The 11,537-nt window shown below is 50.1% G+C and overlaps 1 protein-coding gene across 1 annotated transcript; it reads right to left on the bottom strand.

Annotated features, from left to right (window-relative positions):
* Positions 1-328: 328 nt before the first annotated feature.
* On the bottom strand, positions 329-1,511 carry LOC116690902 (proline-rich protein HaeIII subfamily 1-like). The gene is made up of 2 exons (XM_032518123.1): positions 1,384-1,511; positions 329-1,241 (listed from the first exon to the last, which is right to left on the bottom strand). The coding sequence occupies exons 1-2, from the start codon at positions 1,509-1,511 to the stop codon at positions 329-331; spliced, it is 1,041 nt and encodes a 346-aa protein (XP_032374014.1).
* Positions 1,512-11,537: the final 10,026 nt, after the last annotated feature.

Raw genomic sequence — 11,537 nt, 5'->3', positions numbered from 1 at the left:
GAGGCTCACGGAAGACCCGGGAAAGGCCCCGGGAACCGGGAAGGGACCGGCGGGACGGGCGGGGACTCGGACGGGGTGGGGAACTAGAGGATGTTTGGGGGGAAAGGGGGAGGGACAGGAAGGGGAAGACGGACAGACCGGGGACAGGGAAAGAGACATAACAAAGGACAAAACGGAAAAGAGACAAACACAGGGGCAGGACAACACGGGAGAGGAAAAAACGGGGACAGCACGGGACAAAAATGGGGCAGGATCAACAGACAGGACGGGACAGACACACGTTGGGGGGCAAAGACAGTGACAGGGACAGACAAAAAGACCAGGGAGACTAGGCTAGGAAGCAAAGACACGGGGGCCGGGTTCCTGAGACCTGGGACTGGCCAGGACCTGAGGAAGCCAGGGGACTGAGTCCCGAGGATCCCTGGAACCGGGACCAGGAGACCCCGGGGGCCAATGCCCGGGGGGGACGCCCGCCCAACTGGGGCGGGGGCGCCGCCGAAACCCGGGGGCCAAACCCTTTGGGCGGGCGGAGGGAGGGCCCCCGGCGCCGCCGGGGCAAGGCGGGCCTTGTCGGGGTGGGGGGTCGGCCCCGTCTTGGGGGGGGGCGGCTGGGCGGGCCTGTCGGCGGGGTCGGGGGGCCGCTCTGGCTGAAAAGGGGCGGGGGTCCCCCGGGGCGGGGGCCGTGGCCGGTGGGTTGGGTTCCGGAAACCGGTCTGGGGCGGGCCTGGCCCGCAGGGGCTGGGTCCAGGCTTGGCGGGGGGCCTGGGCGTCCTGGGCTGGGTAGGGCCCAGTTCGGGCCTTGGGTGTCCCGCCGCTGGAAATCGGCCGGTGGGGAGGGCCAGCGGCGGTTGGGTTTGGGGCCCGGGCCGGTTGGCTGGGTCCGGTGGCGGCTGGTCGGGCCGGGGGCTGGGGCGGGCGGATTTAGGGGATTTATGGCACCTCCCTGGGCATCCGCCTTACGGGGGGGTTCCCCTTTTGGCGGGGGGGGCGGCTGGGGTGCCGCCCTTTGGGGGCCTGGCTGGGTCCGCCTCGTGCCGAAGCGGTGCCTGGGCCCTGCTCGGGGGGGGGCCGCGGGCTGGGTCCCATCTCGGGCCAAACGCGGGTTCCCCCGTCCCGAAACCGCCGGGGTCCCGTCCGGCGGGAACCCGGGGGGGGTCCCCGCCGGGCCGCGGTGGGGTCCCTGCGGAAACGGGGCGGCCCCGTCCGGGGGGAAAAAGCGGCTGGGGTGCCTCGGGGCCTCGCTGGTTGGGGTCCGGTTTTGGGGGGGAAAGGAACGGGGGTGCGGTGGGGCAAAAAAATGGGGGAACCGCCCGGGTTTAAAAAGTCGAGCCGGAGCCGAAGACCCAGCGGCTTTAAAACCGGAACCGAAAAGATGGGGTTTACTGCCCGAGCCTGGAACAGGGAATGGCAAACGCTTGGACGGTCCCAACGGACCCGGGGGGGTTAAATCCGGTAAGTTTACGGCCCAGAGACCGGTGCATTGGCTCCAACACAAAAAGCCAAGTTCCCATTCAGGCCCAAAACCCGTTTACTCCCCAAAAAGCAAAACATTAAACCCCCCCCGGACCTCTGCATCGGAAGAAACGGGGGACAAACCCCCCAAGCCAGGGGGAAAAAACCCAATAACCAAAATTTAAAGACGGTAGAATTTTGGGATTGGGAAACCCCAAACCTTTGGGGAAGGTGGAAAAAAAAGGTTTTTTGGGGAAAAAGGAAAAGTAAAAAATCCTTAACGGACCGGGAAAAAAAAAACCAAAACAGGTTGAATTTAAATTATTTTTTAAAACCCAAAATTCCGGAATTACCGGAGAAAAGGGATCCCCCCAACCCGGAAAAACAAAAGGTCAACCGCAAGGAAACCGGGAAAAATGATTTTAAAGCCGGAAAGGAAATTAACAAGTGAATCACATTTAGCGGGTGGAAACAACCAAAAAAAAGCTCGAAAAACCCAAAAACACAAAGGGTGCCCCCCCAAATAAAGCGGAAAAAAAAAGGAAATAAACCCCCTTTTCCCGGTTTTGAAAAACCCCCCCCCGGGGCCCTTTGGAAAACCCAAAAAAAACCCCCGTGCTTTGAATACCCCCGGGCGTCTTGGTTTCTTCCCACCTTGGTTGACGGGGTTTCCCGGGCCCCCCCTTTTTTTTCCCTGAGGGTTTCCTTTACGTTAAATAAAAACCCCCCCATTACCCCTTGTCCCTTTTTTTTAAATCCTTTTTGTTTTTTGGTTTCCGAAACCACTCTGGTGATTTTTCATTTTTGGCCCGGCCCCCGGATCCTTTTTGGTTTCCTAAAATTTTTTGTAAGGGGTTTACCCCTTGGTTAATTTCGTTTGCATTGTGGATTTTAAAAAAAATTTTCCCTTTTGGGGAAAAATGGTAGTGATCCCCCCCTTGATATTTTTTTAAACAAAATGAAAAAGTTTAAAAATTATATATACTTAGACTTTTAGGTTTTTTTAAAAAATCCTACATCAAAATCCCTCGGGAAAATTCCCAAAGAGAGCACATGGCTGGTTTGATTTTCCCCCAAAACTTGGAATAAAAGGGCTGGAATAACGCGGTTTCCCTTTTTTAAAGGGGTAGCCGGGAAAAAAGAAAAAAATAAGCATTTAATAGCCTAAAAAAAGTTTTAAATTAAAATTATGTATTAGAAATTGTGGGGCGTTTTTTTTAAAAATCCTAAAAAAAAAGGTTCGGGAAAAAAACCAGAGAGACACATTTGGAAGGTGAGGCCCCCCCAAGATTTGGAAGAAGCTGGAAAATGTTGTGGTTTGGGGTTTTTTTGGGGGGGGTTATTTTCCCCTTTTGGCCCATTCCCTGTGTTTTTTTTCTGTTTTTTTCCCCCACCCCGTGTGGTTTTCTGTCTTGTGTTTCCCGGGAAAAAGTGTCTGTTTGTTCAAATTTGTGCTTTGTAGTAAAGTTCAGCCCTTTTTGCTTGTCTAGTCTGCTCCCTTTTTTTGTCTGTTTTCCAGCCCCGCCCAATTTGGGATCCCCTGATTTTTCTCACCTGTTCCCCGTTCCCTTTTACCCCTGTTTTTAAACCCCCCGTGTTTCCTTGTCTCTTTTTGGATAATTTCTAGTTTTTTTTTGGCCTTTTTCCGCCCGTCCTGGGCCCTTTTCAGCTTTGCCAGTCCATGTGGTTTTTTGGTTTTTTATCCTTCTCCCCCGACTGTGAGCTTTTTCCTTTTTTCCCCGGGTGAGTTTTTCCTCGGGGACGTTTCCCCTGCCTTGCCATGCCTTCCCCCGTTTTGGTTTGGGGAAATTCTTGGTTTTTTGGTTTCCCGGGGTTTTTGGGTTGGGACGGGTTAGCTCCCAATTTAAACTTTTTTTTTAGTTTTTCCCAAAAATGCTCTGAATTGGGTCCCCCTTTCCCTGCCCCCAATAACAGAATGATCCAACCGTCAGGGGGACCCACAGAGCGCAGCGGGGGGCCCAGGGGGAATTTGGGGGAAAGCTGGAGGTTTTCTACGCCGGTGGAAAGGGGCCCCAGGGGGTTTGGGGGTTGGAGGGGGGAAAAAACTGCAAAATTTGGGGCCCCAAAATGCCCAATTGTGCCTCATGCGGAACGCCGTGGCGGGGAAGCCGGGGGCCCCCGGGGGCCCCAAAGCGTGGAGGTGACTTTCGGGAGGGTCTCCCGGATGGGGGAAATCCTGCGGGCCCCCCCCTGATCCCCCCCAGCGGGGCCGGGGCCCGGACACAAAACCCCCAGCCCCCAAAATCCCCCGGGAACCGGCCCCCCCCAAAAACCCAGCCCGCTAACTGCTAAGTCCTCCCTGGGAGAAGCCAAAGACCAGCCGACCGGCCCCCCAGACCCAGCCCGGCCGCCCGGGCCCCCCCAGACCCAGCCCCCGGCCCGACCCCCCCCCGGGCCCCCAGACCGGCCGCCCGGGCCCCCCCAGACCCAGGGGCCCGACCCCCCCCCAAAGCCCCGGGAAAAGGGCCAAAGGGAACCCCTGACCCTGACCGGTTTGACCGGCCCCCTGACCGGGCCCCAGACTGGCCCGGGCCCCGGGGCCCGGCCGACGGCCCCCCTGCCCAAAGGGGCCGCCCGGGCCCCCTTGACCAGCCGACTGGCTCCCTAAAGGGCCCGCCCGGGCCCCCCCCAGCCCCAGCCACCAAAACCCCCCGACCCTGCCCAGGGGCCCCCAGTCTTCTGACCCCCGGCTGGCGTCGGGGGCCTGCCCTGGGGGGGAGGACCCAAAGGGTTTTTGGCCCCGGTCGGCGGGGGCCCCCGACCCCCAACCCCCAAAAGTCGGGGCCCTTTGCCCTTTCTAACACGGGACCCGGGGGTAAACCCGGTCCGGTTCCGGGGGTCCCCCGGGCCCCATTCCCGGGGTTCCCCGGGCCCGGGCCCTTTGGGTTTCCCGGGCCCCCCGCGGGAAAACCCCTTTTCCCCCATTTTTGGGGTTTCCCCCTTTCCCCTAGTCGGGTTTGTCCGCCCCCCGTTTTCGTTTTTTCCCCCGTCACTGTGTTTTTCCTTTTTCCCCGGCTCTGTACCTTTTTGTATCCCTGTCCCAGTGTTTGCCCCTTGCCTAGGTCTGCCCCCGTGCGGGTACAGTCCCGGGGGTTTGTCTCGCCCCCGTTTTTGGCCCCAGCCCCTCACCATTCCTGTCCCCGTTTTCCTTCCGCCCCGGCGTTAAACCCCACCAAATTTGGTTTCAACTGATCCGCCTTAGTTCGCCGCCCTTAACGTCCGTCTAAAAACCCCCCCTAAAAACCCAAACCCCTCTGTCCCGTGCTGTCCGTTCCGTCCGGGTCCGTCCTGCCCGGTAAGTCGGCCCGGTTTTCCCCGTGGGTCTTCCGTGCGCCCCCCTTTAAAGGGTTTCTTCCCTGAGCTCCTTCGCGGGGTTTCCCTGAGCCCCTCCAGGGGCTTTTCCCTGAGCCCCCCCCGGGGGGCCTTTTGTGAGGGTCCTTCGCGGGGGTCTTTTGTGAGCCCTTTGGGGCCCCTTCCGTGAGCCCCCCCGCGGGCTGTCCCTGACCCCCCCGCGGGCCCATTTGTGTGGTCCTCCCCGGGCTCTTTCCCTGAACCCCCCCCCCCGGGGGCCCCTTCGTGTCCCCTTTTGCGCCCCCTAGTTGGGGGTTTTTTAGTTACCCGTTCTTTGGGGCTTAGTGCGCCCCCCCCCGTGGGTTCTTTTCCGGGGTTTCCCCGTGTCCTTTTGTGCGCCCCCCGTGGGCTTTCCTTGTGTTCCTCGTTTGGGCCCCTTGCTGGGCTTTTTCCCTCCCGCGCCCCTCGCACATTTCCCCGCGCCTCAGGGTGCCCTTCCCTTTGGGTTTAAACGTCGATCCCGCGGTTTTGGGAGGGAAAACCTACTGTCTTTTGCCTCTGGATCTCTTCCTTTCCTTTTTTGGGTTGGTTCTTTTCCCCTCGGTTTGGTCTCCCTCGTTTTTTGTCTTGGGGCTTTTCCCTTTCTTTTGGGTTGTCCCCGCCCCATGGTCCCCGGTTTCTGGCCCCCTTTGGGCTCTTTCCCGATTTACCATCGCTGTTCTCTATGGTCTCTTGCTTTGGGTTTTTGGGCCCCTCCCTGGGTTTGTCTGTCTAGTCCCCGTGGAGCTCCGAGTCTCTGTCTTTTCTTCCCCTCGGGCCGTTCGGCCCCTATGGTTTTTTTTTTCGGTGCTGCCCCCCTTTTTTAAACCGTTTTTTCGCTCTCTTTTTGTCGGCGGTTTTTTTTTTTCGTCTTCATTTTTCCCCCTTTTTTTTCTCCCCCCTACTCGTCCCGTTTGCTGGGTTTCCCCCTTCCCTTTATTTTTTCTTTAGGGTTTTTCCCCTCTGCCCCCGTTTCCCCCGTGCTTTCCTTGTCCAAAGTGGGCTGTTCTGAGCCCCGCGTTCCTTTTCGCTTTGTCGGGCGTCTGTCTCTCCCCCACAACCCTTTTCGCTTTTCCCTCGTCTGGTCCCCTCTCTTTTTGTCCCGGTTTTTGGGGGGCGCTTTGGCCCCCTCTTCCCTTGTTTTAGTTTTTGGTGTTTTCCCTCTTGCTCGTCCCTTTTTGTCGTTTTTTTTTTTGTTTGGGTTTGTGGGGGTGTTTTTCCCCTTTTTCCCTGTGGGCGGCCTCTTTGGGGTTTCCCGTCCCCTTTTTGCTGTTTGGGGGGGTGACTCTCTCGTTTAGGTTTTTGCCCTTTTTTTAGGCTGCGCTGTCCCGCTGCTTTTCCCCCCCTCCGCTCTGTTTTTTCCCCTAGTCCTCTTTGTCTTCGTTTTCGCCCATTCTCGTTACTCGTCTCAATCGCCCCGGTCTTTGCTTTTTGTATCTGTCAGTCTTGCTCTCTGTGGTCTCTGTCCCCGGGTTTTTCTCTCTGTGCTTCTCCCTTTTTGGGTGTGTTCTGTGTCTTTCCCGTCTTTTGGTTGGGGGTTTGGGCCTTCATGTCTCTCTTTGGGCCCTGTGTTGGTCTGTTAACCCTTTTGTCTTGCTTTTCCCTTTCCCCTTTTATGTTTGTCTGTCTTGCTTCTGGTCTCTGTCCCTTTCTTCCCCCTGTTTTTTTGTTGTATTCACCCCCCTTTTCCCTGTGTTTGTCTCTCACTCTGTGTTTCGGGGCCCACTCTTCCTTTTTTCGGGCTGTGGCTCGTTCCCCCTGGGGCCCACCCTCTGTGTTTCCCTTAGTTCCTTTTTGGCTCCCTTTTTCTGGCCCTCTCCCCCAATCCCTCCTTTTTTGGGTTGGGCCCCCCCTGTTCCATGGGGTGGGGCCCCTGTTTTGCTCCGGGGTCTGTCTGTCTGTTTCTTCGGGAACTCCGCTTGTTTGGTTGTCTCTGTTGGGCTCCTCTCTCTCTCTCTCTCTTCGTTTGGTTTTTTTCTTGTTTTTCCTAAACGGTTTTTTCTTTTCCCTATTGGGGGTCTTTTCCCCTTGGGCTTTTTCGTTCCCCGGTTTTCGTCTGTCTGTCTTGTCTTTTGTGTTTTTCTGCTTTTTTCCGTTTTTTTGTCTCCCGCTCTCTGTCACTGTCTCTCTTTTTTAGGTTTGGGTTTTGTGTTTTCCCCGTGTTGGGCAGCTCTGTTGCCCCCCCTTTTTCTCCCTGCCCCGTCCCCTTCCCCCTTTTTGTCCTACCCTTTGCCTTTTCTTTCTTTTTCCCCTGTCCCTGCTCGCCCCCGTCTCCAGTCCTTGTTTTGAAAAATTCCTGTTCTCGGATTTGTGCCTTTCTTTTTTTCCATCCCCTCTCATTGCTCCTCCTTGGTCCCTCTCTCGCCCCCTTTTCCTCATCCCTTTCTCGCCCCCCGGGTTAGTTTCCCCCTGCCCCGGGTCCCTTTTTCCATGCTCCCCTGTGTCCTTGGGCCCCCCGTGCCAGGTTTTTCTTGTCCCCCGGGCCTTCTGTCCCTTTGGTTTTTCCCCTTCCTTTGGGCCCCCCCGTTTTCCCGGTCCCTTTCCCCCCTTTCGGGGTTTTTTGTTCCCTTTTGGGGGGGGTTTTTGTTTTTTTAAATTTGGGATTGTCTTTGGGGGGGGGTTTCTGTTGTGGTTTGGGGTTTTTTTGGGGGTTTTTTTCCCCCTTTTTGGGCCCTTTCCTGTGTTTTTGTTGTTTTTTTTCCCGCCCTGTGTGGTTTTCTGTCTTTGGATTTCCCCCGGGGAAAGGGCGGGTTTTTTCAATTTCCCGTGTTTTTATGTCAGTTCCTTTTTTGTCTTCTTTTTAGTCTAGCTTCAAAAATTTTTTGTTGATTTTCCAGCCCCGCCCCAAGTGATTAAAATGATGTTCACCTGTTCCCCGTTACCTAAATTTCCTTGTATTTAACCCCAGTGTTTTCCTTTTTCTCTTGTTGGGGTCATTCTATTTTTTTTTGCCTGTTTTCCGCGGCCCGGGACCGGGCGCATTTTCCCGTCCCTGTGGTAGGGGTTTTCTTTTCTTGCCCCTTTCCCGCCCGACGTGAAAGCTTTTTCCCGTTTTTCCCCCTGATTTTTTTTTTGTGACGTTTTAAACCCCGCCTGCCTTTCCTTCCCCCCGGGTTTTGGGTTGTGGATTCTTGGGGTTTTGGTTTTTCCCTGGTTTGGTTGGGGCTGTTTGCTGCCTAAAAATCTGCTTTATTTTCTCCTACTGCTCTGCTTTGGGTCCTCCTTCCCGGGCCCCTAACAATAAAAGTCAGGATTTCCCTTTTGGGGTAGCCTGAAAAAAAGGGAAAATAAGCCTTTCTGCCGGAAAAAAACGTAAAAAGCCCTTTACTTTTAAGAGAAAAAATGCATTTAAATGGGCCCGAAAAAAAGGGCAATATAAACTTTATTTTAAGCCCCTTTTTTTAAAAAAGTACATCAGAATGCTCTGAAATTTCCCCAAGGGGACACAGTGGATAGTGAAATTTTCTCCCAACCTTGGGTTGAAGCGGAGTAAATAGGGGGTCCTTTTAGAGTAGCCGGGAAAAAAAAGGAAAATATGGGCCTTTTTAAAAGACTGAAATAGTTAAAAATTAATAGGGATTTGACAAATTTTTAGGTTTTTTTAAAATCCTAATCAGAAGCTCTGGAAAAATTTCCAGAGGACACGCTGGGTGGGGTTTCTCCCCCCGGGCTTGGAAAGAAGGGTGGGGAAAAACGTCAGGATTTTCCCTTTTTGATTGCCAGAAAAAATAAAATAAGCCTTTAAACCCCCTGAAAAAAAAATCAATATAGCTTTACTTTTAAGCCCTTAGTTTTAGATCCTAAATCAGAATGCTCTGAAACTACCTGAGAGACACACTAGATAGTTGATGTCTCCCCCAGACTTGGAATGAAGCTGGAATAACGTCAGGATTCTTTTTAGAGTAGCCTGAAAAAAGAGAAAATATGCATTTAATAGCCTGAAAAATATTTAAATTATACTATGTATTAGACATTGTAGGCTTTATTTTTAAAATCCTACATCAGAATGCTCTGAACTTACCTGAGAGACACACTGGATAGGTGATGTCTCCCGCAGACTTAGAATGAAGCTGGAATAACATCAGGATTCCTTTTTAGAGTAGCCTGAAAAAGAGAAAATTATGCATTTAATAGCCTGAAAAAGATTTAAATTACACTATGTATTTGACATTGTAGGCTTTATTTTTAAAATCCTACATCAGAATGCTCTGAAATTACCTGAAAGAAATACTGGATAGGTGATGTCTCCCCCAGACTTTGTATGAAGACGGAATTAATTCAGAATTCCTTTTTAGAGTAGCCTGAAAAAGAGAAAAATATGCCTTTAACCGCCTGAAAAAACGTCAATAGAGCTGTACTTTTAAGCCCCTAATTTTTAAAATGTACATCAGAATGCTCTGAAATTACCTGAGAGACACAGTGGTTAGGTGATGTCTCTCGCAACCTTGGAATGAAGCTGGAATAACATCAGGATTCCTTTTTAGAGTAGCCTGAAAAAGAAAAAAATAAGCCTTTAACATCCTGAAAAAATGTCAATATAGCTGTACTTTTAAGCCCTTAATTTTAAGACTGTACATCAGAATGCTCTGAAATTACCTGAGAGACACAGTGGATAGGTGATGTCTCCCTCAGACTTAGAATGAAGCTGGAATAACGTCAGGATTCTTTTTTAGAGTAGCCTGAAAAAGAGAAAATAATGCATTTAATAGCCTGAAAAAGATTTGTTATACTATGTATTAGACATTGTAGGCTTTATTTTTAAAATCCTACATCAGAACGCTCTGAAATTACCTGAGAGAAACACTGGATAGGTATGTCTCCCGCAGACTTGGAATGAAGCTGGAATAACGTCAGGATTTCTTTTTAGAGTAGCCTGAAAAAGAGAAAAATAAGCCTTTAACATCCTGAAAAAATGTCAGTATAGCTTTACTTTTAAGCCATTAATTTTTAAACTGTACATCAGAATGCTCTGAAATTACCTGAGAGACACAGTGGATAGGTGATGTCTCCCTCAGACTTAGAATGAAGCTGGAATAACGTCAGGACTCCTTTTTAGAGTAGCCTGAAAAAGAGAAAATAATGCCTTTAACCGCCTGAAAAAAACGTCAATAGAGCTGTACTTTTAAGCCCTTAATTTTAAAACAGTAATTCAGAATGCTCTGAAATTACCTGAAAGACACAATGGATAGGTGATGTCTCTCCCAAACTTGGAATGAAGCTGGAATAACGTCAGGATTCCTTTTTAGAGTAGCCTGAAAAAGAGAAAATAATGCCTTTAACCGCCTGAAAAAACTTCAATATAGCTTTACTTTTAAGCCCTTAGTTTCATAATCCTAAATCAGAATGCTCTGAAACTACCTGAGAGACACAGTGGATAGGTGATGTCTCCCGCAGACTTAAAATGAAGCTGGAAAAACGTCAGGATTACTTTTTAGAGTCGCCTGAAAGATTGAAAAATATGCCTTTAACAGTCTAAGAAATATTACAATTATACTATGTATTAGACATTGTAGGCTTTATTTTTTAAATCCTGAATCACAATGCTCTGAAACTACCTGAGAGAAACACTGGATAGGTGACGTCTCCCCCAGACTTGAAATGAAGCTGGAATAACATCAGGATTTCTTTTTAGAGTAGCCTGAAAAAGAGAAAAATAAGCCTTTAACATCCTGAAAAAATGTCAATATAGCTTTACTTTTAAGCCATTAATTTTGAAACTGTACATCGGAATGCTCTGAAATTACCTGAGACACACAGTGGATAGGTGATGTCTCCCTCAGACTTAGAATGAAGCTGGAATAACGTCAGGATTCCTTTTGGAGTAGCCTGAAAAAGAGAAAATAATGCATTTAATAGCTTCTAAAAGATTTCAAGTTATACTATGTATTAGACATTGTAGGCTTTATTTTTAAAATCCTACATCAGAGTAGTCTGAAATTACCAGAGAGAAACACTGGATAGATATGTCTCCCGCAGACTTGGAATGAAGCTGGAATAACGTCAGGATTCCTTTTTAGATTAGCCTGAAAAATAGAAAAATATGCCTTTAACAGCCTGAAAAAGATTTAAATTATACTATGTATTAGACATTGTAGGCGTTATTTTTAAAATCCTAAATCAAAATGCTCTGAAATAACCAGAGAGACACAGTGGATAGGTGATGTCTCCCGAAGACTTAGAATGAACCTGGAATAACATCAGGATTCCTTTTTAGAGTAGCCTGAAAAAGAGAAAAATAAGCCTTTAACATCCTGAACAAATGTCAATATAGCTGTACTTTTAAGCCCTTAATTTTAAGACTGTACATCAGAATGCCCTGAAGTTACCTGAGAGACACAGTGGATAGGTGATGTCTCCCTCAGACTTGGAACAAAGCTGGAATAACGTCAGGATTCCTTTTTAGATTAGCCTGAAAAAGAGAAAAATATGCCTTTAACAGCCTGAAAAAGATTTAAATTATACTATGTATTAGACATTGTAAGTGTTATTTCTAAAATCCTAAATCAAAATGCTCTGAAATACCAGAGAGACACAGTGGATAGGTGATGTCTCCCTCAGACTTGGAATGAAGCTGGAATAACGTCAGGATTCCTTTTAAGAGTAGCCTGAAAAAGAGAGAAATATGCCTTTAACAGCCTGAAAAAGATTTAAACTATACCATCTCTTAGACATTCTAGGCTTTAATTTTAAAATTCTACATCAGAATAGGCCCAAATTACCTGAGTGACCCAATG

This window comes from Etheostoma spectabile, chromosome 6, assembly GCF_008692095.1.
Source record: "Etheostoma spectabile isolate EspeVRDwgs_2016 chromosome 6, UIUC_Espe_1.0, whole genome shotgun sequence".
Classification (NCBI taxonomy): Eukaryota; Metazoa; Chordata; class Actinopteri; order Perciformes; family Percidae; genus Etheostoma; species Etheostoma spectabile.
This window is presented reverse-complemented; position numbering and strand designations above follow the sequence as displayed.